Source organism: Seriola aureovittata, chromosome 2 (genome assembly GCF_021018895.1).
Source record: "Seriola aureovittata isolate HTS-2021-v1 ecotype China chromosome 2, ASM2101889v1, whole genome shotgun sequence".
In the NCBI taxonomy this organism is placed as follows: domain Eukaryota; kingdom Metazoa; phylum Chordata; class Actinopteri; order Carangiformes; family Carangidae; genus Seriola; species Seriola aureovittata.
This window is the reverse complement of record NC_079365.1, coordinates 8554187-8578021: the sequence shown is the minus strand read 5'-3', so window position 1 is coordinate 8578021 and position 23835 is coordinate 8554187. Positions and strand designations below refer to the sequence as shown.

Below are 23835 nucleotides of genomic sequence, written 5' to 3'. Positions count from 1 at the left end.
CAAAGTGAATCAGGCTGTTTGTAATTTATTTAACACTGAAACCACCATGGGATAAGGGCTGAAGGGCAGACAAAATAATTATGATTATTCATAAGAGCTCATTTGTAGTCGGAAGTGTCAGGCGTTGCAGACACACCATTTAATTAAGGTTTTTTGGGGTTTTTTTGTAGGTGTGGAAATAAATGGACGGGGGGGGGCACTCCATTCAAGGGTTTTGATTGTCTAGGAAAGCTACACCTGAAAGTGTGTGTTTGTCAACTGGGCCCCACAGGCTATCATTGCACCATGTGAGGGATTATAGACTCGTAGAGTCAGTGGTCTGGCCCCTCAGCAGCGCACGACCCGGCCCAGATGGAGCTTTCTCCCCAGGTCCCAGCGTTATTAATGTTCCATCCAGATAAGGAACGATGCCGCAGCCCAGCTCATCTTGCCACCCCCCTGGGGGACACCTACCGCCACTGTACCATACACAGGTTATGTTCCCCCACAAAAAAAAAAAAAAAAATATATATATATATATATGATAGTGTTGTGATATAACAAATCAGAGGTATATCTTCAGAGGTCATTTGGTTTGGACACACATACAGAGCCTGGAAGAATGAACGCTCCTTTATCTTTGGCCAAATTTGCAGAAACAGACAGTTTCAATGATGTGCCGTATTATCGGTCATTAGCGTCAAACTCCAACATGAAAGCACACAGCGAAGATCAGTCCCATTGTCAAGTGTTCGTCACCTCGTGAATGCGAGCCCCATGGGGTTATTTCAGTTGCTATTGGTAACTGTTTTGGTTGTTATTAATATACGGGGATGTGACGACAGCTTGCGTTGGGAGGCGTCACGCTCCATGGGGGTCTGCTGTCAGATTATCCCCGTAGTGGGAATTGATTATTAGCTTTGACTATGAGAACTATGTCCCAGTTATGTCAGGGCCACAGAGACTCTTAGTGAAGAACATTCCTTTTAACAAGTAAAACGTTCATATCTCTCCAGCCTCACCGGGCCGATCACATGCATTCAGATTAGGCGCTCGTCACCGCACCACTGCCTTTATCCCAACGTATGAGACGTGTAAGCCCTAAACCACAGTATGGACACGCAGAAAGACACACACACATACATATGCGCTCATCTACTCAACACATGCATGCAGATGCCCTAATTTGCACACATGCTACCACTTTGTGTTGTCATGTAGCTGCTGTAGCAGTAAACTCTTCAACAAGAGATGCACGCAGATGCCCGCTCACTGCTGATCAGTGATGGGGAATGAACCCTTCTGTCTGGCTGCAGGCGCATATAGCCAAGCATGACAGGTTGTCATGGTACATTTGAGATACATCCAGGGGGAGACACTCGTGGACTCTACCTGAGGGGAGGGACAAGATGTGCTGTTCCACATACATTACTGGTCAAACAGATGCACATCATGAATGAAAACAGAGCATCATAATTATGCTGGAATAAGATGCACTGTTTGATATGGTCTCTAAAATATAATAGTTTCATTATAAGCAGGGCAGTCATGGTTACCATCAAGAATGTAGTTTATGAGACAAAGTGTTTCCTTATTGGCAAAGCTTGTCCTTGTGCAGACAAACAGATGTGATCTGCAGGAGTTTACTAATTACTAATCACTGTACTTTCTTGCATGTCTAAACTGGTGACACCCAAGACAAGCCAAGAGACCATCTCATCCTTCTATCATAAAATCACTGCCCCCCCCCCCCCCCCACACACACACACACACACACACACACACACACACACACACACACACACATTTTATGATATCAGTCCCCACCCCTGCTACTGTACGTGGTTGGCAAGACGTAAACCTGCTGCAGATTCTGCCTCAGGGAAGGAGGAGGAACAGAAGGAGCAGATTATACTGTTCAATAGAAAACAATAACTCCTTTCTCTTACTGACAAACACACACAAAGAAAGACGTAAGGAGAGACTAACAAAACACAGAAATCCTCCAGGGTCAAAAAAGATGTTTGTGTCTTTCAAGAAGTTGAAGATAATGATTGTGAAGCAGGTTTTCTACTCCATATTTGTCACATCCCACTGAGCTCTCACAGCGTTGGCAATGTGATTAGACTCTCAACCTTTAACCTGCCAGGAGAGGATCTGACCTTCGACCAGAGTTGAAAGGTCTCCTTAGTTCTTTTTTTCTCTGTCTCCTTATATATATATATATATATATATATATATATATATATATATGGATTTTTTGGGATTTTTTTCTTAAAAAAACAACATCATATTTCCTTTCTGTTTTGGAGTAACAAGTCTGTGGTTGTATCGAGAGAGAGAGAGGTGAAGAAACATAGGGCAGATCTATGTCAGTTGTGTGGGAGATACATTTTTCGTGAGTCGCTTTTGTAACCACTGAAAGGAAAGAAAATAACCACACAACAAAAGGAGTCATTGTTCATTCATTAATAGGCATGCGTGTACACACACACTCACACACATACATGCACACACATGCACACACTCCACAGGCACAAAGTTACACTCACTCTCTCATGCTCAAAATGCACACAGACACACTCCAAAAGGAACCGTAACAACAAATGAGACATTTGGAGGCAGTGTATGTTTTCACATAATTATATTTAAACAAAATATTGTAGAATTAGAGTATATGGCCCTGAATTATTCCACACGCTGTGTGTCATTTTGCATTATGCTTGATACATTTTGCTTATGTTTTGTATGTGTAACTGTAAGTCCCAGTTTCAACTGAGTCTGAGGTCATGCAAACTAGTAAACCCCTCTGCAGGCATGTTTAAGAATTCATTTTAATTCAATTTTAATTCCTCACTGAAAATAATCAAATTAAAACAGAGGAATTCTTCTTCGAGTCTGCAGGACGTCCATTATGAATTCAGAAATTCATTAAAGCCATGTGATTAGAAAGCCAAACAATATTTTCTGAATAGCTAATCAAACCTTGGCTCTCTTTTCCAAGAGGGCAAAGATTAATGCAGAATAATGACTATCTGAGGCTGACCTTGGGTTCAGTGGTCCAAGTCTCACTCCTGCTGTAATTATACACTCGCTTCATTTGCTTCATGCTCCCTTGACCCTTCCGATAGTTTACTGCTGTTACACAATGCTTGCCCTCATACCTCTGTCTCATTGAGATGGAAATGTGTTTTTCTAATCAAACTGTGTAATTCATCCAGTAAAGTGAGAGATGGATCACTAAATAAATGGACTATTTTTTTAGTTGGATGATTATATGAATGAATGATTGATTGCCCATTTGTTCGGTTAATAACTGAGTAATCAGGGCACTTGCAGAGCACTGATATAAACTGCTCATGTAAAGGAGAGGAGAAAGAAAAACACCCATGTGACCTGAATGAGTCAGTGAAAGAAATCAGTGGAGCTAGGTGTTATCTTGTGGGAAGCATCGATCCTTCACCCCGAACAGTAAATTTAACCCACCAAATGGCATGAGAATTTAAACCCTAATTGCTTTCTGCTCCGGATCTTGACTGAAGGCAACTAATTTAAGTGTCTCCCCAGGAAAAAAAAAAAAGCAAACACTACAGCTGACACGATTGGAAAGCCACCGTTTTGCTATGATTAAGTCCACCAAGTGCTGAGCAGCCGCTCCAAGTTAAAAAACATTAACTATTCATTGAGCCCAAAGACACGTATTCACATTTTGACACAGACAGAAATCAATTCTCTTCCTCATCCGTCAAGGTGTTCAAACATTCTGCTACCTGGCAGGGACGTGTCAGCGAGTTCAATCCATCACAGAGCCCGCTCACCAGTGATCTGACAGATGCACTTGTAAAAGGTCCATTGCTCCATGTTTTTCAATCAATTCAAGTCCCACTCTCGGTTGTTTGTCCATCAAAGCTAAAGACTCCAGCCTGCTACCTGGCTAACATCTTGAATCAAACACGCTTTCATTCCTTGTTTGCTGATTATTCCAAGCCCATCTGTCATCTTTGACAGTGTAAAGCAACTACTTTGTGGTAACATGTGAGGATCATGTTAATTGGTGCTGGTGCTTTAAATCATGTTGAAGCTTAAATAGATGGATTTGAGAATTATTAGTCCTAAATCCAAAGCAGGATTTGGGACAGTGGCCCACTGCAAACACCCCACGCCCCACACACACTCCCTTGCAGACACACAGGAGGAGTAAAGTTTGCTGATGTTGGAACAAAGGTTATACCCTCTATGCTGACGATTGCACAGGGAGTAGTTAAAACGACTGTTGGAGGTCAGTGGTCACCAGAGAGTGATGCATGGATCCCGGCCCAGAAATGGCTCTTCTCCAGCGGTCAAGGTCGGAGCCAGATGTCCTGGCCCGGCTACAGCCGGAGACATGACATGTGTGTGTTCACATGAGGCTCGACTTTTTTTTTTATCCTTGTGGCCATCAGAACAAACATGTCATTAACAATGTGTTGTCGAGTTGTGCTGAGATGAGCCTGCTGTCTTCCACACTGATTGACTTAAAATAGATTTTTTTAAGGCAAAGATCACATTTGAGCATGAATATTTATAAGATGTATTTCATAGTCACTGCTCATTAAACTTTTACTCTCCTTTTAGTACAAGATGGGAAGCTGTCAAGATATTAATTAGAGTTGTGCAAAACTGCAGGTTTTCAAGATGGTGGATTATCTACATCATCTGCTCTGCGCTGTGGAATAACTTTAACAATACTTTTTTTTTTTTTTTTTTTTTACATGATTTACAAGAGTGCAGAACTGCAACCCTGCTCTAGTTTACAATTTCTGAACGGTTGCATATTTTCTGGCTAACACACTGCAATTTGTGAAGACTCTGGTAATCCATCTTTGATCTTGTGGGCATAATATACAGTTAATGAGAAGGTAGTGCTGTTCTCTGGTTGGACGTTTTATTTTCAGGCTGAAGAGTTATGAAGGCCACTTAAGCACAGCCTCGTGACTCCACAGTGTCCACAACATTTATCGAACCTTGAAATCAGGCAGCTTTATTTGTGTCACAAAAAAGATCAGCAAGTCATTATCAGAATAATAATTTGTTTCGGATCTGGTATTTCCGTACAAAACCTAAAATACCTAGTTACATTTTTTTTTTTACAATTACGTCTTCTCCTCTTCCCTCATTGAATACAGGATCTAGAATGAATATGTAAATATTGTTAAAGTTTAATTAGTAGATACAAGATTTGTCCTACATCAAGTCCATTCTGAAGGTATGTGCACTGGAGGTTTCACGTTTTTCACATCATTTCACATCACTCCTGTGTGAGTTCCACAGTCTGGTTGTACAAATGTGTGAAACTCAGATTTAAGGTTCACACAGAGGAACCTGAAAACACTGCACACTACACAACTTCTAGTAGCAAATTTTGGCCAGACATTCTGCACACTGAAGGTTAAACATTTAAGTGAAGTGACAATAAGCAAAACACTTAACTAAGTGTAGCTGGAGCTTAAGTGTAACAATATGAATCTAATGTCCAAGCTCAATAGCTTTGATGTCCATTCTCAATAAATCTAGTGTGAAATGAATAAGTGAATGAGGGCCCTTTGACACATGGCTCTCCATAAGTTTGAAATACAGCAGCTTATGTGAAAAATGTTAACGTCAAACGAGCTATTTCAAAGTTATGCTATTGCTACATAGCCAGCATTAATTGGCAGCTGTTTCCTTACCAGTCTATAGCGGACACGTTGCAAACTCTATCACATCTTTTCTTCTACTGAAGTTAGCATGCTAACCAGCTAGCCCTGGCCAGTCTCGTCACTTTCCGATAGCGATGCACTTTAGCGTCCAGTCTGACCTGAGGATGTAGCGCTGCTCATAGGGCGTATCATAACCTCTTGTAAACACAACAATGGCCGAAAGAATCTCAGTGAAGCTTTCAATGTCAAAGACCTTATAACAAAGCAAACAAACATAATCAAACATTTAATACAGGTGAAAAAGAAAGTAAAGAAGCTAACATATGAGTAGAAACACAAAGCTTCCAGATGATACAGTCTTCCTATGTTGAAGAACAATAACACTAGCACTAACCGCTGAGCACCATGCTGCCCACTTGAAACATTGGCTTAAATAAAATTCAGAGGCGTAAAAACAGTGCATTATTTAATATTTTATTGGCAAAAAAAGAACAGAATCATGTTACCAGTAAAACATATAATGAAAATCAATAATCCAGGAGTGGATTATTGAACAACCAGTTCCAACCAAGCACTGTAAAGGAATTTAATGTTGGTCATCATGAAAATAAATAATGCAAAAGATGCAACAAATAATACTATCCAAACCTTCCCAGGCTCATGTTAATGCAGCTGTTTTCTCGGCTCCTCGTATAGAAATGATCTATGCTTCATGCGCACACATTTCAGGGCGCAGAGTGTGAGGTGAATTCAGTTCTGTGAAGTACAGTAAATATCAATCAACTTTCATGCAAAGCAGCTCCCATGTTTCAAGCAGCTCAGGTGAGGCAGTGTTTCAATATCCTGCATGGTTTTGCCTCCTTTTCTGTCTCTTTCCAGCTTTCTCTCTCCATTTGAAGGAATTGTTTTTTGTTTTGCAGGTATTACTTTACCATTTTCAATTCAGACTAGATTCTGCATTCACATAGTTGAATATAAATCGTCCTCAGTTGGTAGTATAATGAAAAACAATGTCTCTGTTCCCCCGCACTCTCTGCAGCGAGAGGAAGAGGCTAAACAGAGTGCCGGCTTCGCAGCACATCATCATCACTCGAAAGAACTGATTAAACACATCTCCGCAAGCCCAGTCATAATTTGCCACTTAACAACGACTTCCTGCATAGTGTTGAACCTAAAATGCAGCTGAATGTAAACATGATTAATGATGTGAAATGCATATTTAGCCCATGGATGAAGACAGAGGGAGAAAAAGCAAGATAGCAGGAGCACAGTGGATGATGGACCAACATGCGGTAATTAGTGGATAAGGTAAACAGCCATGGGGGAAGCCAAAGGGCGGGTTCACAGCTGGTTAGTGGATGCTCTCATTCTGGCATTCAGTGTCCTCAGGGCTCATGGAGGGAAAAAGCGAAGGAGGAAGTCAGGAAATGCAGTAAGTTCACTGAGGAGCAGTGGGGCGTGCCTCTGTGTCCAGTCAATTTCTCAAATATATGTGTGTGTGTGTGTGTGTGTGTGTTTGTGTGCGCGTGGGTGAGTGCGTGCAAGCATGCATGTCCGTCCACACAGAACCGTAGTACACTCTATGCTGTGAGGGACTGCACTTTAACCATCTTCTTCCATCAGTTGGAGACGGCATGTTGCTCATACTCACAATTGATTGGTGGTTGGCCTGTAACCTTGGCAACACAGGCTGGAGGGGAAAAAAAATATTATTTCTTTTTCCGAAAGGTTCAAAAAAATGGGTTTGGAAAATGAAATGATGCCGGTTAAACTCATCGCATTCACCCAATCATTTGACCTTCACATCCTCTTTATGTCAGCATGATGAAAGGAAAGATGCTCTTTGGTGATTTAAACAGCAAATTTTAATAAAAAATCCTACATGCGGGAAAAATTTGTTGGGGGGAATGATGACTTCTCGTCTGAAATATTGCTTTGAACTTTTCACATTTGCTGTCAGAAAGCTCACAATCCTCATACAGAGGAGTGTGGAAAACAAAAAGTTTTTCAAACATCATGGTTAATAAATGAATCAGAACTTGAGTTTGAGAGAATGGTTTAGATTTGTGTGCTACGTTTTGATTCAACAAAAGAGAAAAAAAAGGAAAGTGTATAAAATGCATTTTTGCAACAGCGTTTTTTGGGTCAGTAGTTATAATATATTGTAATATAATTGCAGCACAACTGGATGTGAAAAAACAGGGAAGCACATTTCCTCATGTGATTAATTGAACATATGGGCTGTGGTAAGTTAATTAGGAGAACATATACTGTAGGTTAACAAAGGTTATTTATTTAGCATCTATCTGCTACTCACACAGGTGACTCACCAATGATGAAAGGTATCTGACACCTAGATAACACACATACACACACACACACACACACACACACACACACACACCGATACAAATAGAGAGTAAGAGAGGGAAAGTGGGATCTTGATGAGAAGATGAGAACATATTTGTTTTTGTCACATAGCTGGAGGAAGAATTCAGTTGATGTTAATGAGAGGCAATTAGTTTTGATTAAAAATGAGATTGCTCCCTAACATGCAATGTAGCTATATAAAAACAAAATAATGATTCATTTCTGTTGGTATAAGACATTATTGTCAACAGCAGAAGTACCCGTGCAGCAATGATACAATCGCTCTGAGGCCAAAGAGGAGGAAAAACATTCATTTAGATAACACGGCTGTGTGTACCTCAGCAGAGTAGCTCATAATATAGTGTGTGGGAGCGCACATATACAAGTGTGCCAGTGTTGAATATGTACACAAATGTACACAATGTGTTTGCATTGGAGGCTTCTGCGTTTGTTCAACTTTTTGTAACGATTCGGCCTACATTAGAATCGCCTTACTCCTTGTGTTTTTAATTGTATGTTTTTATTTTATTATTATTACTTTTAGTGCCCATCTGTGTTGGGTGCATACATGCGCGAATATGTGTGTACACAAGTGTCTGCGTGATAAACTAACCTGCTATGTCGCATGTCTGTGCTCACCCTCCCCAGCGTCCATTGTAATTGGGAAATGGTGGTGTGAGATGGAACCATGTCTGGAGGGAGAGGAGTGCAAGACTCTGCCTGACAACTCTGGATGGATGTGCTCCTCTGGGAACAAAATCAAGACCACAAGGGTGAGACCTCACGCACACGCACACACACACATAGACACATACACGCACGCAAACACAGACACACACACACCTCAGTCCAAATACATATATCTGCATGCACAGATCAACACTCACAATGTACAGCTGCACAAATACATGTACAATACATCATACCAGACATAAAAACACTTGCACACATATCCACATGTGCACATTAGAGTGCACACACACACACACACACACACACACACACACCATTTCCACATAGTCTCTATCTAAAATGTCAGACAGATTTCACTTTACTATTCAACCTTTCTTCTTAGACTTGAAGTGAGGACGTCACAAAGAAATAGCAAGAAGCTGTGTTTGAATACTTTGATTAAATGCTTTAACAAAGCTTCTCTGCCGCCATAATTTCTGTCACTGAACAATCAAACATGCACGGTATCAAACCAGTGGGTAAAAAATGACGTGCACAAGTAACACTGTATCGACTACTGTATAACAAGGTGGATTCTGTTCCGGTGTAAGCAGCCTATCCATGAAGGCCCATAGTAGTACACAACAAACATAAAACAGGCAGTAAACAAACAGGTGGGCTCTGCCTCAGGCCGCGCTCCTCTCAGAGATAAAGTTAACGGCCTCTCTGCTCCTGCACTGCCTTTCGGCTCTGTAAACTGACTCCAAATGCAGCATGCAAAAATAATGAAGGGAGTTAAGTCCTCGAAGCCAGCAGTCCAGCACTCGGTGACAGGTTGATCACCCGATTTGTATTCATTTAATTGGGCCCACCCCACCCTCCCCCTCACCCCCTGTGCTCGTGATCAGCAGCCCCCACCCCCCCTTCCGTATCCTCTTACTGCTTGGTGACAATGACTTTGAATAGAAGTAGAGACTAATGTGATGGCAGGGAAAAGAGGGAACAGCCAGTGAAGGTTAGACCACACGGGGCTTCCCAAGGTTGTTCTGCAGATTTATATGCCGGCAGATAGACATAAAGCCTTTCACTCGGCCCCCTCACAGCCGCCACAGGCTTAAAAGTTTCAGAAAGAAGTTGATCGAATGGGGTTTTGCCAGCCTGTCAAGGTAAGGTGCAGTACTTGGTTCACTTTAAAGAATGCATCTCTAATTTTCTACTCAGCCCTTTGCACAATTTTGAAATAAGTAAACTTGATATGATTGTTTTTATGTAACTTGGGACAAGTCATTTTCTTTCTATTCTCTTGAGAAACGTTGGTCGAGATTGTAAAATTTTGCACACAAAGCATTAATGCATATTTATGAGTAAAATGGCTTTGGATTAATTTAATCAAAATCTTATGAGAAGAGGGCCAAAGGTCAGGCCTGAAGCTGCTTTTCTACCCAATACACACGTGTCCTTTTTTCTTGACCCTCTCTTTGCAGAACACCCAGCCATACTCCCCTTTTTAGCTTCCGGAAGCAAAATGCAGAGGATGCGTCAACAGAAATTGAGCTGCATTCTTGCTTCTGTAAAGGTTAGTCTTTTTCTCAAGCTGTTCTCTGTTTCTGTTTTCCCGTCTCTCTCTCACATCACTGTATGCACTCGAGTGTCAGGCAGTAGGAGTGGGACCAACTCATGTTCAATGACTTCTCATTAACCCAAATGCTCAGCGCGAAATAATCAAGTGTGTGTTTACATGCTGTGCATGATTGGGCAGGCGTGACACAAATACTGAACGCATCGCCACCCACTGTAAATATTTATCACCCGGCACAGGCAGCGCACGCATAAATAAAAAGTGAGTTGCTGCGTTTTTCTTATAAACGGTGATACGTGTATCACTGAAATGTACGGCACATGGGTAAACGTGCAGATACTGTAGCAGCGCATTCATTGAGTACTGTAGAAACACACACAGAGAGCCAGGTCCACCCCTCAGCAGAACCCTGCTGTTTGTGATCAGTGTGTAATGGCAGGATCAGTCCCTCCTCCTTTCATTGCTTCCTTTGTTCCATGTCCTGTTTTTTGCTATCGGCGACTGTGTGGGCTTGATTACAGTGCCTTGCACCGGTCTGCCAATCCCATTAGGCACTAATCTGTGACATGCTACTTGCTCCTCTCTGTGTTTTCTCCTAGTTGTGCACGCACGCACACGTTTGATGTGTTTGATATGTATGTGTTTGTGCATGTATGCTCACATGTGTGCGCGAGACCCCCGGGCAGGCCTCTTCCCTTTTTCGTTGTGTGGCTCCTTATCAGAGTCCACTTGATATCCTGATCCCCCTCTGAGGGTCTTGTTGAAGCAGCTATCAGCACACAGCATAGCCCACAGGCTACATGAAAGGCCTTTTATCCTGCACTCTGCTCTCTGTTTTAATCAACATTCCTCATTCACCTGCCTCTCAGGCCAAATTGCCTCATTTGTATTTGTTTTGTCACAAGTCAGCAAGCCCACAACACAACATTGTGTTTTTTTTTTTTATTATTATTTATTTTTTTGTTTACTTTCTTTCTTTTTTTTTACTCACAGACATTTTATTTCCTGCAGGTTTTCATTTTGCTCTGAAAAGTGTCAGTGAAGCGCAATGAGGCAGGCAGGCACGCACACATGTTCACCCACACACAGACTTCATCACCATCTTTCATAAAAATTGGCATGAAAAGTAAAAAGCCAAGCAAAGCCAGTGCCTGACACCCATGTTTCTTCTTTTCTTTCTTTATGTCTTTCAGAGAGGGAGCCCTTCATTGCCTGTTCTGTAGCAGCAGACAAGGCAGGCCCTTTTGTTTGTGGAAGTCACAGTGAGAGCGAGGCTGGGGAGCACCTTCCAAAACACTCGCCCACCATAGATCTGCATTACCCGCTCCACTGGCTAAATAGATCAATCCATTTCTGCTCCCTCCAAACAATTATACACCTTAAGAGAGACAGGCAGAGTGAGAGAGGCTGTAATGAAAACATCTTTTCTCCTGCTCGTTCTTCTGCCCAGCTTTTGATGATAGTGAAAAGAATTACATTTATTTGATAACCTCACTATTCGTGTGTTGGAGTGAATATGAATATGTCACCAGTATCAAGGCAGGAATGTCATAATACAAACCTTATCAGGCATTAAATTACTCTTTTTAGTAATTTGACACTGCAACATAACCATGTATTCATGTACAGTAGTTGTTTGAACTGTGTAAATCCACAGCAGTTCCACTAAGGAGTATGTAATTGCTCAGATTAGTGAGTGCTAAGCATTACACTCCAGTGAAGCATCACACTCTTTCACACTTTACAGTGTGTATCCCCTCTAACTGGTCCACCATGATTTACTTGCTGTTCAGAGAGCCACGTGTCCCCTTATTAAAAGGAGCAGAGAGCACTTTTTCAAGCAAAATAACACACTGTGACGAGATGTAGCCCATCTGTGAGACAGTTTCAGAGCAAAAGTGACCTGCCAGCAGATGCATCACCATCTAATTTGTCAAACTGGGAGACCGCGCGCTGCCGTAGATCAAAATGAACTCCAAGCGGCCATGCCACATAAAGTTCAACTTCACAGAGAAAATCATCTGTCTCACCTCTGTGCTTGACAACACTCCTCCTCCTCCTCCCCCTCCTCCTCCTCCTCCTCCTTCACTCCTGTGTAATGTCATCATGAAGACCAACATAAAATCATACACATACGATAAACAGTGTGTCATTTTGGATAAATAATAAATGACTTTTTTCGAAAAGTATGAGACTGCAAGCTGACAGATGGCTGCAAAAGACTGCCCAGGTTGTCATATTCATGACATTTTTATACAGGTTTGGAGTGGGGGAGTTCATTCCAAGTGCTACTGATTAATTTATACTTGTTTTCTTTGCTTTTTCCATTGTCAATGTCACATTAAATGGATCTTGATGTATTTTGTCGTCTGGAGTCTTCTGTTTTTAGAGGGTGCTCTTTAGTGGTGTTTGAAGAGGTTTCTCAGCTGGCATGATTGATTTGTTCAGCACTAAACGAGAAAGGGGGGAAAGGGTAGGCTGTGTTTGCACTAAATTCTTTTGCTAAGGCAATTGTCCTTGGCTCCTTTTACTAACTGAAGTCTGAGTAAATTGCAATTTAATGCGGCTAGCAAATTAGAATGCAGATGGCTTAGTTGCCAGCAAAGATGGGATAGGCAGGAAATCCTTGAGCAATCCACCGCTACCTGCTGCACTGTTCATTTGAAGAGACAGAGGACAAAAACGAACAGGACACTTTGAGTCTGACACACACACACCACACACACACACACACACACACACAGAGAGAGACACACACACACACACACACACACACTCACTCATATGCATGTGGGTTGAAATGACAGCATTTCCATACAACCCCTTTTCTCTCGCTAACAAACCTCTGGTGGGTTGTGACTAAGAGAGAGAGTGAGCCGTAATGTGTAACCTGTTAGTGCTCTTGTTCTGGCAGGGGTCATTCTTCTGCTCCAACGTTTCGATATGTCGTCGTACAGCAGTTGATACAGATGCAAATGTTGGACGGATGAGCCCAGAGGATTACTTTGTTTAAGGATCATGAGAGAAAAGAGCAAATCTAAAGACGCTGTGACAAGATCTGGAGGAGAAATCAACATGTTAAATGTGGGATTTTGAAGCTATTTAGAGCAACACAGAGGAGAAGCTGCAGTGCAACTATCTAAATACGCAATGATATAGTCAGCAAGGGAGAATACGTCAGCACTGTGTACGTCAGTTGAGTCTTTCTAGCTGTGAGACAAGTCATATGACATCTGTCTTAACAAGACACTTGATCTTTGAAAAAGAACTTTCTTTAAAAAGTCAACCAATGGGGTTGTTTCCAGTGATGCCTCCCTTGTTTCAGACAAGACAGAACTAGACAATCCTCAGCACAAACCCCTGTGAAAGCTGCAAAATCCTGCAAATATGTTGTTTTAGTGTTAGAAAATTGCTATTAGTCTGGATCTGGATCTGCATCAAAATACAAATGATATTTTCATTCATTCAAGTAAGTGCGATGTGATGAAAGAGTCAGAGCTGCAAATGGCACTTGACTTAGAATGAGTTAATTTGGATTGAAAGCAGCAAAAGAGGTTTTCAAACAATAGTTTGTCACTTAAAAATGAGCCAAATGACTAGAATTAAGATTTTTTCAGTGTATCAAATTATTAAGTCAGATCAAATGCAATAATCAACCAACAATAAAACTGCATTGCATTATGTTTTCTTTTTCTACTCAATGTTAAATTAGATTTATAATGCCTGCTTCTGCCTGCTTTAGTGCACAATGCAGGAGGCGAGCACAGGTGCTCACTACTCAACCCATAGGAAAAAAAAAGGTTAATAAAATCATTTGGCTCTGTTGCTAGCATGTCCAACATATTGGAGCTCTGAGACTCTATGTGCCACAGCACACAAAGTCCCAAGCAGCACCTTCCACAATCAAATCCACACACCTGGCTACCACCTGCCAGGCCTGCTGGAAATGTCATGGCTGTATTTCTTAGTTGAACAGGATTATGGGATTTCTAATTGGCTCCACAGTGTGCAGGTGACTTCAGATTTATTCCATCTAAAGTCTCAAAGCAGAAAAATAAGAGGAAAATGTGATAAAAGCTAGTTGAAGAAATACTCTGGCAAACGTTTACACGCTTCGGCCGAATAGACGGTCATAAGAAGTCAAAGAACTCAACTGCTTTAACTGTTACAGACATCACGCACAAAGATTTTATTGAGCTTCAGGTTGAGCAGGATGCTGAAAAGACTGACATTCAATAGCAGTCTCAAGGTTGCACAATGTACCATTGAAATGTGTCCAGGTCTGCAGCTGAGGCTGAATAAGAGTCCCTGAACCAGAGTCACGGAGAGACAGCTCAGACTCCACAGTGGGGGCCCCGATCCCATTTAGCAAAGCCAAAGTCAATTTATCAGGTTGGAGGAAAATCCTCAGCTTTGATTGGCTGGCTTGGCATGAAGGTGCAAACGAGGGGTGCAGGCGAGCTGGGGGTGGAAATGATGTTGCTAAAATAGTCTGCGATAAAGTCAAAAATATGCCAGAGTGTCAGTTTGTCAAGCAGACATACACAGCATGAAAACACATCAGGTGTTTGTTTTTTTCCTTTTTTTTAAAGCTTTTTCCAGATATATCCCAGTTTACCTATAAATACCGAACACACCTTAATTTTCAGTGTTGTTTCCACTCGTATACGCCGACTGTTTTTAGTAGAAGCAGGAACCAGGGGATGAGACGGGGCTGTACAAAGCCTCCGCAGTTCAAAAGACTCCCCTTGTTCCTGAAACATGCGAACGGAGCAATTCTTCGGGGTCTAATCCTCGCACACTTGTATGCCTTTGTTCTATCTAAGTGTATGTGTGTTTTCTCTCCTCTCCTCTTCCTCCTGTGTGTTGCAGATTCATCCCAGGACCTAACAGAGAGCTCCCATTGCAGGGCTGTGTGCCAGGCTCTTTCCCTCATCTACCCTTTCTCTTCCCACCGAACGGACTAAAACTATTACATCCGCGGCTACTGACTGGATTACCTGGGACCACAGAAAGGATATCCACCCAGATAAAACAGCTTTGCTCGCGTGGTGCCAAGGATTTCAAACCAGACTAATCCCCTGTTTGATCAATGAGCCCCATGTTGGTGACTCTCCTCTTCCACACAGCTGTGGCCAGTTTCCGACCTACTCTCTCTCTGTTTCCCTCACTTTGTCTCCCCCTCGAAAAATTGAAACAGCTTTGCAGGGGTTATTTAGAGGTTGTTAAAACATTATTTGAAGATATTCGCCCCGCCTGCCTGAAGGTTGAGGAGCTTACAAGGACCTGAACACAGGATCTGCAGAACTATGGGAGAGAAATTACTTTGATATCCTTTTATTTATGTCCCGAGGGCATTTGTGTTGGACTCACTAATTTAGCAGGTTGGCTTTGCTGTGAAGACACGGAGGACATTTAGCTGAGAAACACTGGATTCTCAGTGAATGCGACCACTAGCAGCCTATAAAGAGTTAAGAATCTTTGGGAGGATTTAAGGTCTGCCCTCGTGGCCTCACCTTCAAACTCCTTGATGGACATTTCACTTTGACTTTTATTCGTGGGCATGCCCAATGTAAATCCATGAGCACATCTTTTCTTTGTATGTAAGATAATTTGTGTATATATACATATATAAATACATTACAAATAAGATGAGAGATCCAAGAAGCTGAGAAATATATTTAAGACTCTATTAGGAGCTCCGAATATTGATCAGCCCCTGAATATAATCCAGAGGCTGTTGTTCCAATACGGTGTGTAAAGGACTGCTTTGCAGTGTATGCTTGCATTGGAAAAAGCAACAACGGAATCATAAAAATAGGTATCGGTCACTTTTGTCATCCAGCAATGCTGTTGGTTAAGCCAGAAAATGCTTGTAGTTTCTGTAAAGATGAGGAAAACACTGTATAGATCTGCCTCAAAAAAGAAAGCAGCACTAACAACAACCCCTGAGCTTCCCACTCAGATACAGTAGGGACTTAGAGCAGCGTCAGAAAAACCGGGAACATAATCGGACAGTTAGTGTCTGTTTCTGCTGTGGATAGTGGTCCATGACCGCACTCTCCACAGCAGTGTGATCTCCCTCTCACACACCAGAGAGAGATGATTTATTCTAAATGACAGTGAGAAAGTATTAGTCACAAAGGAGAAACATACAGTTATCCCCCAGTAGATATAAGTACGTTACAGGACAGCCTTATGAGAAATAAAAATGGTTTTCTATACTGATATGCTGCCTCCCCATTCCTTCATATGGTAACTGATATTTTGAAAAATGTCCCTCATATGACTATTTGATATATTGTAATATGTTCATGGAAGATCTTGTCAAGAGTTTCATTTATATGATATGTTAACATTGTGAACAGAGTTTTTGCTTGAGTAAACAAGCAATCAACAACAGCACAAGGCGGGTATGAAAATGACTTACGGGCAGTCAAACACACACATGCAGTAAACACACAAACAAATCTGTGATGCTTCATTTATACAATTCCCTTGGTGGCAGAGTGGATTTATCAGAACACCACATTCAATTCATTCGTGCAATTAGAATAAAGATTTCCAATATTGTGCCAGGCAAAAATTCCAGATGATTTTCAATATCAGCCTCCTCTCTCGGCTGATATGAGATTCGTTTCTTCTCCCAGAGGACGCGCTTGTGTACATTCATCATTTAGGAATTTGGCTAGTTTCATGGAGCCCGGTGCCTCGCTGAGCAGTCACAGAAGGTATGAAAAACACCGACACATCAATCTCCCAGTGGTCTTGCCAGAATCGTGAAGGAATATACGAAGGCAGAGGGAGAAAAGAGCGTGTTTTTTCCTCTTCAATGAGCCGTTCCCTTCTTTGTTTTCTCATATCTAATAGGATTCACTGTCCTGCAGTCTTACTGAGCTGGTGCAGAAGAAAATGAGTCAGGGAATGAATTTGTGTGTATGTACATGAGTGTATACGGGTGGTTTTCTGCTGCTGTAAATGAATTTATGTGAGTGTATGTGTGCATTTGTCTGTTTTACCATGCCTCTGTGTGTATTTTTAGAGACAGTCTGTGAGACACGCGTCCCGCAACGACGTACTGTGAAGATTATCCTCAAATTCAGTGCTTCTGTTGAAAATCAAGGGATTTCTCCCTCCCTACTTATGCAGGTTCTAAGTGGATTTTTGCTTAAAAGGTGCTTGGGGATCAGAAATGGAAGAGGTGCTTTTTCTTATTCTCTTTTATGCACTCCTTAGCTCTATCCAGAAATGATGGAGTCGTGCTGTGGAGGGAGGTCCTGCTCCATTTTAGGCAGAGCAGAAAGGAACACAGCATGAATAGATAACAGGGGCCGGGTCCTCCTCCCTCTCCACGATGCTGTGCAATCTCAAAAGAGAGACATCCATCAAGTCCTGCCGACCTCCCACCGAGACACAGAGACAGCCATGTCCACATCACGCTGGATGGCTAATCAACGCCTGACAGCAAGGACAACCTCTTTCATACAGCCAAGACGTGTGCAGCACATATTGGACAGTGTTGTTTATAAACTTGTATTAGTAACTTCCAAGGGTATCTCAAGTAACAGCCAAACTTTTGCCCTGGATACAAGTTAAATGATTGGTTGCTTTTAGGAGCTTTAAGTAAGAGCCTCCACTCCTCTTTGACAATATTTCCTGTCTTTGCACTTTATCACATTCATGTTCTTTAATCATTTTGCACAGCAACCTATAATTTGTGGAAAGGGCACACTCCTTACCTGTGGGTGCTTTGCGGTCTATAATTATAGTCATTATGGGCATGAGTCACTGTGAATGTCGCCTTTACAATGAACATCTATTGGAGCTGGACAACTAAAAGCGTCCCAAAATCCTTAATGACACTAAAACTTGGTCTCAGTGATAGCTGTTCAGAGACTTAGGGCATTATTACCAGAGGCCCATTTGCAATGAAAAGTAATGATATCAGACAGTCTTTTGTTAGGGTAGATTCATGATTAATTCTTTTTAATTACTGGACATAAGAAATGGGAAAATTACATGTCATTATACCCAGTATCAGCACCATCATAAGTAAGAAGTAAATGAGGAATATGTGATCCTCTACAAGACGCCACAGTGATCGCAAAGATCGCAAAGCTGATACAGAGTAGCCCACAGCTGCGTTTGCGCAACAGTTTCTGAAGTTTGTCGGGATAAACAAGGTCAAAACAGCAAACGACATAGTGTAAAGCGAAACGCACCAGTGGCCTGCTGCAGTGCTATTGTTTGTAACAAATGAACACTCTGATGGGTACACAATACATCACTGTCCTAGTCCCATGACGCTGCACCATGCCCGCCAACCACCAGTACACTTGTCAGCCAAATGACTCGCCAGTCTGTGATTGTCAGCAGCTGCCATAATGATAATTTATTTGCCCACTGCTTTACTATTTTCCTCACCTTATCTCCCCTCCTGTTTCAACCCAAAACACCGCAACTTGCAAAGGGTCAAACTACGAGATCCATCATGATGTACATGAGCGCGCAAGTGTTGTACACGACATGTCTTCTTGTCCCACCGGGGGCACTGATGTCGTCACAGACCGACCTCCCCAGGAGATTTCAAACTTCACCCATTCCCATTAAACAGAGAACATTTTTCACAGCAGTGTGTCTCCACACCGCCGGAATGACATCAACACCCTGACTCTCAATTTTTGGCCATTGGTGAATGAATGAGCAAGAGCTGGATTGGGGAAAGAGAGGGGTTAGGTTGAAAGAGGAGCCAATACATTGTTCCACGCCTGAGGGGAGCGTACAAACATGCCGAGTATATTTTTGTAAGTCACATAGATCTCAAGCATCTCAAGCCGTACAAACATGTATTTTATAATAACATAGAAAGGCTCGCTTTCAATCATTTGTTTTCATGACCTTTTCATGCCGGCACACAGGGGATGCAGGAGCGTCTCTGGCCACCACAGACGGCGCGAACAATCTGCTGCTGTCAGCGTGGGACCATCACAGGAGGATGAGGACACACAGCCCACTTTGCAGCCTTAAAACACACTTACCTGTGAAAATCTCTCTTTCATGTGTGAAAACCAAGAAGCACAAGTGCATGTTTTGAACATGCCTATATACTGACTGACCAGAAAGTAGAAAACCAAGTGCAATGCAATTCAGTCCAATAAAAAAACATCTTTGTGTTCTGATATTCCACTGCATTACATCATGTAGGTCTTTTGAAATTATTTAGATATTATTCTTTAAAATATGTTTAAAATGTCACCTTCCTGCATAAATAATTTTCATTTGAAATATTATAGTATATTAGCAAATGTGTCATGTGAAAAAGTATATGATGTTTGTAATAACCAGGACCAGATTGTATTTTTCTTTCCTTTCCTTTTTGTTTTGTTTGGAGGTCAGATGAAATTTTCATGTTGTCTGTCCAAGTTTGTATGCAGAGTTCACAACAGCAGCCAGGCCTTCAGGCTCCCTGCCAAAGACAAAGCACTGTGCCGTCAGTCCAAACCTGCCCACACGCACAGTATGCTGCAGTGAACTTATCTAAAGTTTGGACAATGGAAAGGATTAGAGCATTTGTCTTGCCTACACACTGACCAGAAAGTTTCGCCATGTCACTGGGTTTATGCACTATTTCTCTTTCAGTCTCCATCAAGCTTCCTGTGTTTTCTTAACCTGTGAGAATATTTTCAAAAGATAGTACAAGTGAAGGACACCTCCAAATTATAAGAATTTTCACTGCTCTACACTAACAATTCACCATTTATTTAATGAGATTCATACTGTGTGAGTGCTCCATGACCTTTACAGCTCACATGGCCTCAACACAATCACGAGTGTGGTTCCAATGACTGGGAATCACCACCAGTCACAACGGATCAAAAAATTAGGATGGAATAGTGTCTTCAAGACTGAAACAGTAGGTCTATTTTCCTTCGATATTGTACTTCTACATACAATATAATCTTGATAATTGACCATCTTCATAGATATAGACTAGATATTTAGATTAAAGTCCACCTGACCTGCAGGTCTTTGTTCTCTGGTGGAAAGCTACGACACACAGATATAGAGAGGACATGCAAACTCTAAGAGCCCCAGTTCGGTGAGTTGAGTTTGAACCTCTTTACATAAGGGGACAGTGCTTAGAACTGAGTCACCATGAAGTTCAAACATTTCTACTGCATTAATCCACAAAGTCATGTGGAATAAAGAGCAATATAAAAAAGTGTCTGTCTTTACAGTGATACACAGTGACTGTCGACCAAATCCACATACAGTCTCGGTTCTTCTATGTACAGTATGTGACAAACCATCTTTGGGTTCAGTTATACTTAAAAAGAATAATAAATAAAACTCTTCTTCAAGCTCACTTTTTTTTAAGGGATAATGAATTTAAACTCTCACCTTTTTCACACAAAAGCTGTCAAAATGAAAGTTTCAATGTCTTCAGTTGTTACCTGACTCTGTCTGCTCTATATTATATCATATCAGCTTCAAGGACTCAAGGACTTCATTCTGTTGCCTTTTAAAATGAATAACAGTCCTTCTCTGTTAAAACATATCACACAACTCCAAGCATGAAACCACATGATTTTTTTAAAAATAATACAATAATACAGAAGTATAGAAAAACACTGTTTATAAAAGAAAAATCCAACAGAATTAATATTTGAATTTGAAACAAACATACCATTCTGTTTCCTCTCTTAGTACAACGTACCAGATACCACTTCATTAACATTGATTATTAATAAAGATAGAATAATTTGCTGCTAAACATCATGTTCAAGTTCTTATCCTCTCATTTTATTATGCAAAAAAAAAAAATGGTTCCAGATTTCCTAAAATCCATCTGGTATACTGATTCTGTAGACATGTATTTGAATGTACTACCATTGTCTTTTATTTATTTAATCTGCATATAGATTCATCAATGTCACACTAACGCAGCAGAGTTAGAAACAGCTCTCAGCAGAGTCTGTAGTCTAGATTAATGTAAAGGTGATCATCTAATCGGTGCATGATAGAACCTCTTTTCCTAATTCCACCATCAGCCAATGAGCTGCCTCGTTCACTTGTATGCAAATGAGAGGCCCAAGGGCAAGCAGGGATTGTGAAGGACACTGTTTTTGGACCAGGAGGAGACAGAGCCACACTGGAGGGCCAGGCATATCTCATTTAGATTCAATGCTATCATTTCACATAGGCAGGCGAAACCTAAGTGCCTTGCTTACACTGTACAGTGCCAAGTACACAAGCAGACGTTCCTTGCATAAGATGTAGAGACAGTTGTGTGTGACCTGTAGTCATTTTGCAAATCTTGTTGAGGCTACCAAAATTTAGTGTGAATTACCACAATGTGCTATCGTGGCCGTAAAATGCATACAACTCACCGCTGATTAGCAAATCACCATAACCTAGCAACAAGCATACAGACACATAAGCATGCAAAATGGCAGGACTCCTTCCTTTATCTAAGTAGCCGGTAGAGCAAACCGTGCTGCTAGAATGGAATGTTAACATGAGCACAGTGCAGAAATCAATTTAGATGTTATTCCCATGACAGTGCCCGGGTATGACTATCCAGGGTATTTCTATTTTGTATTACCATCCCCACCTTGTTTTTCCCCAAGCTATCATCCCAAATAGAATGGTGTCTCTGTCTCAAGGCGATGGCCATTGATCCACATTGGAAGTGAGATACTACTGCCTGAGCCATCAGCGCAATGCATTTTATTTGTCAGGCCACATTGATGAGTGCAACTAGACAGATAGACCATGCAAAAAGTCCTGCTGTAACACAAGGCGCTGTGTTAAAACAGTTCCTAAGAACTGCAAATTGCCCATGTCATTAAACCATGTTGCAGCAGCTCTATGCATAACCTGCTCCTTCTTTTTCACATGTATGAAATGAACCCATTAGAATTAGTCTATATAAACAATATTATGTAATAGCCTCTCACATCTCATAAGCATGGTATTCCTTTAAATGGCGCAGAGAATAATAGTTTGGAGGATTGCAGTTTAATATCTTGCATGACAAGCCTTTATAGTTGTACTATATGATGAGCGTAGGAAATCTGGCTGACATTAATTTAAAATGACCATGATGTCTGAGCAAATGTAACACACAATGTATTGTAAAAGAAAATATGTGGATGCGCAAGAATCTATGCTAAACATCCAGGATGCTTTGCTGTTCACTTTTTATCCTTCATGGATCTGTTGGAGAGAAATACAGTAGTTGTCTGCCCCCTGGACCTCTCATTATTATCTCATATAGATTAGTTTAATTTCTAACTAAACTTGTACCAGTTTCACTTGCACAACTAGTTACACACATTTCTACCTTTCTACATTTACTTGTTTCTGTATTTCTTTGTCCGTATGTTAATTGAGTAGGTGGTCCCACCTCATGCAGTCTAAAGACAGATTGGTTATAGCAGTGTGACCAGATCTACTGCTACTGCCTTGACTTGACTGGTAACAGGAGCTTTGCATTTCACTCGCTACTAGCTGCTTAGTTAATCTGACATTGTTCAAATCAGTTCAGTTTTATTTATTTTACTTTAGTTTATTTACTAGACGCAGCTGCCCAACATTTGTCTGTCATCATGTCGTATTTGTATTATGCCTATAGTGTCAGCTGGTTTCAGCCCTTTATCTGTTTGCTTCTCTCCTCCTCTCTGTGCTCACATATACAGTATTTAAATACAGCTGAATTTCCAATAGAGCTGTTCTAATTTACATATTTTTATGTTTCTGTTGTCAGACAACTGAACATGAGTTAAATAGTGACTGAAATGTCAACAGTAACTGACAACATCAAAGACGTGAAGTTGACAACACTGGAAAGACAAAGCTCCTGTTTAACACTCAGTCAAGGAAATAGTAGAAGACAGGGTTCGAATTACGGGGGAGGAATTTGGTGAGGTCTGGGGTCTGACACCCCTGATAAAAGACTGTGACCCCACAAAAGAGGTAAACACAACAGTTCAGGGGGGTTGAAACATTCATATCTTCTTACCTATAATTGTAAATATCATAATTTATTTCCCATATTCATGCCCAGAAGAAACGTGTAATATGATTTCGGATATCCCTAAAGTGGACCGTACCATTTCTTAACCTTGACATCTCGTCTGCCTCCTCCCATCAGTGACCTGTGTCCCATGTAAATGTAAATAGCAGTAGCTAACCATCTATCTTGTTTAATACACTTTACTTTCTTACCTTCTGAGTTTCTGAATGACATTGTGTCAAGTGTCTATGGATGAACCCAAATGTTAGCTAGTTTCTAACTTTTGCCTTAAGATAGCTCACCCTTTCATCACCATCTTCTATCTAATTGTAGCAAACACTGGTGCTAAGTCATGAGCAGTGAGACAATGGAGGGTTAGTTGTAGAGATTTTGACATTAATATTTCATTTTAGGTTTCTTGTGGTTGCGGTGGTTTAGTTAGTCTTTTACCTTTTTGCTTTTTAAGAGGCACCTCGGTTGTTTTCACACAAGGATTAAAGAGTTTTACCTGGTTGGGTAATTGGACTCTATTAAAATCC

General features: G+C 41.2%; 1 protein-coding gene across 4 annotated transcripts in view; it reads left to right on the top strand.

Annotated features, from left to right (window-relative positions):
- The window catches only part of LOC130160954 (chemokine-like protein TAFA-1), a 106244-nt gene extending 89738 nt beyond the window's left edge, over positions 1–16506 (top strand). For 2 of the 4 annotated variants that reach the window (XR_008826073.1, XR_008826075.1), the window contains exons 4-6: positions 8676–8800; positions 10184–10275; positions 15151–16506. Coding sequence is in view for 1 of the 4 variants with exons in the window: in XM_056363806.1 (XP_056219781.1) it covers positions 8676–8800; positions 15151–15168 (143 nt within the window). In the remaining 3 variants the exon portion in view is untranslated. Of the gene's footprint in view, positions 1–8675; positions 8801–10183; positions 10276–11471; positions 12610–15150 lie in introns of those variants that run through there. The other 2 variants (XR_008826074.1, XM_056363806.1) reach the window with 2 other exon arrangements.
- The last annotated feature ends 7329 nt before the right edge of the window (positions 16507–23835 follow it).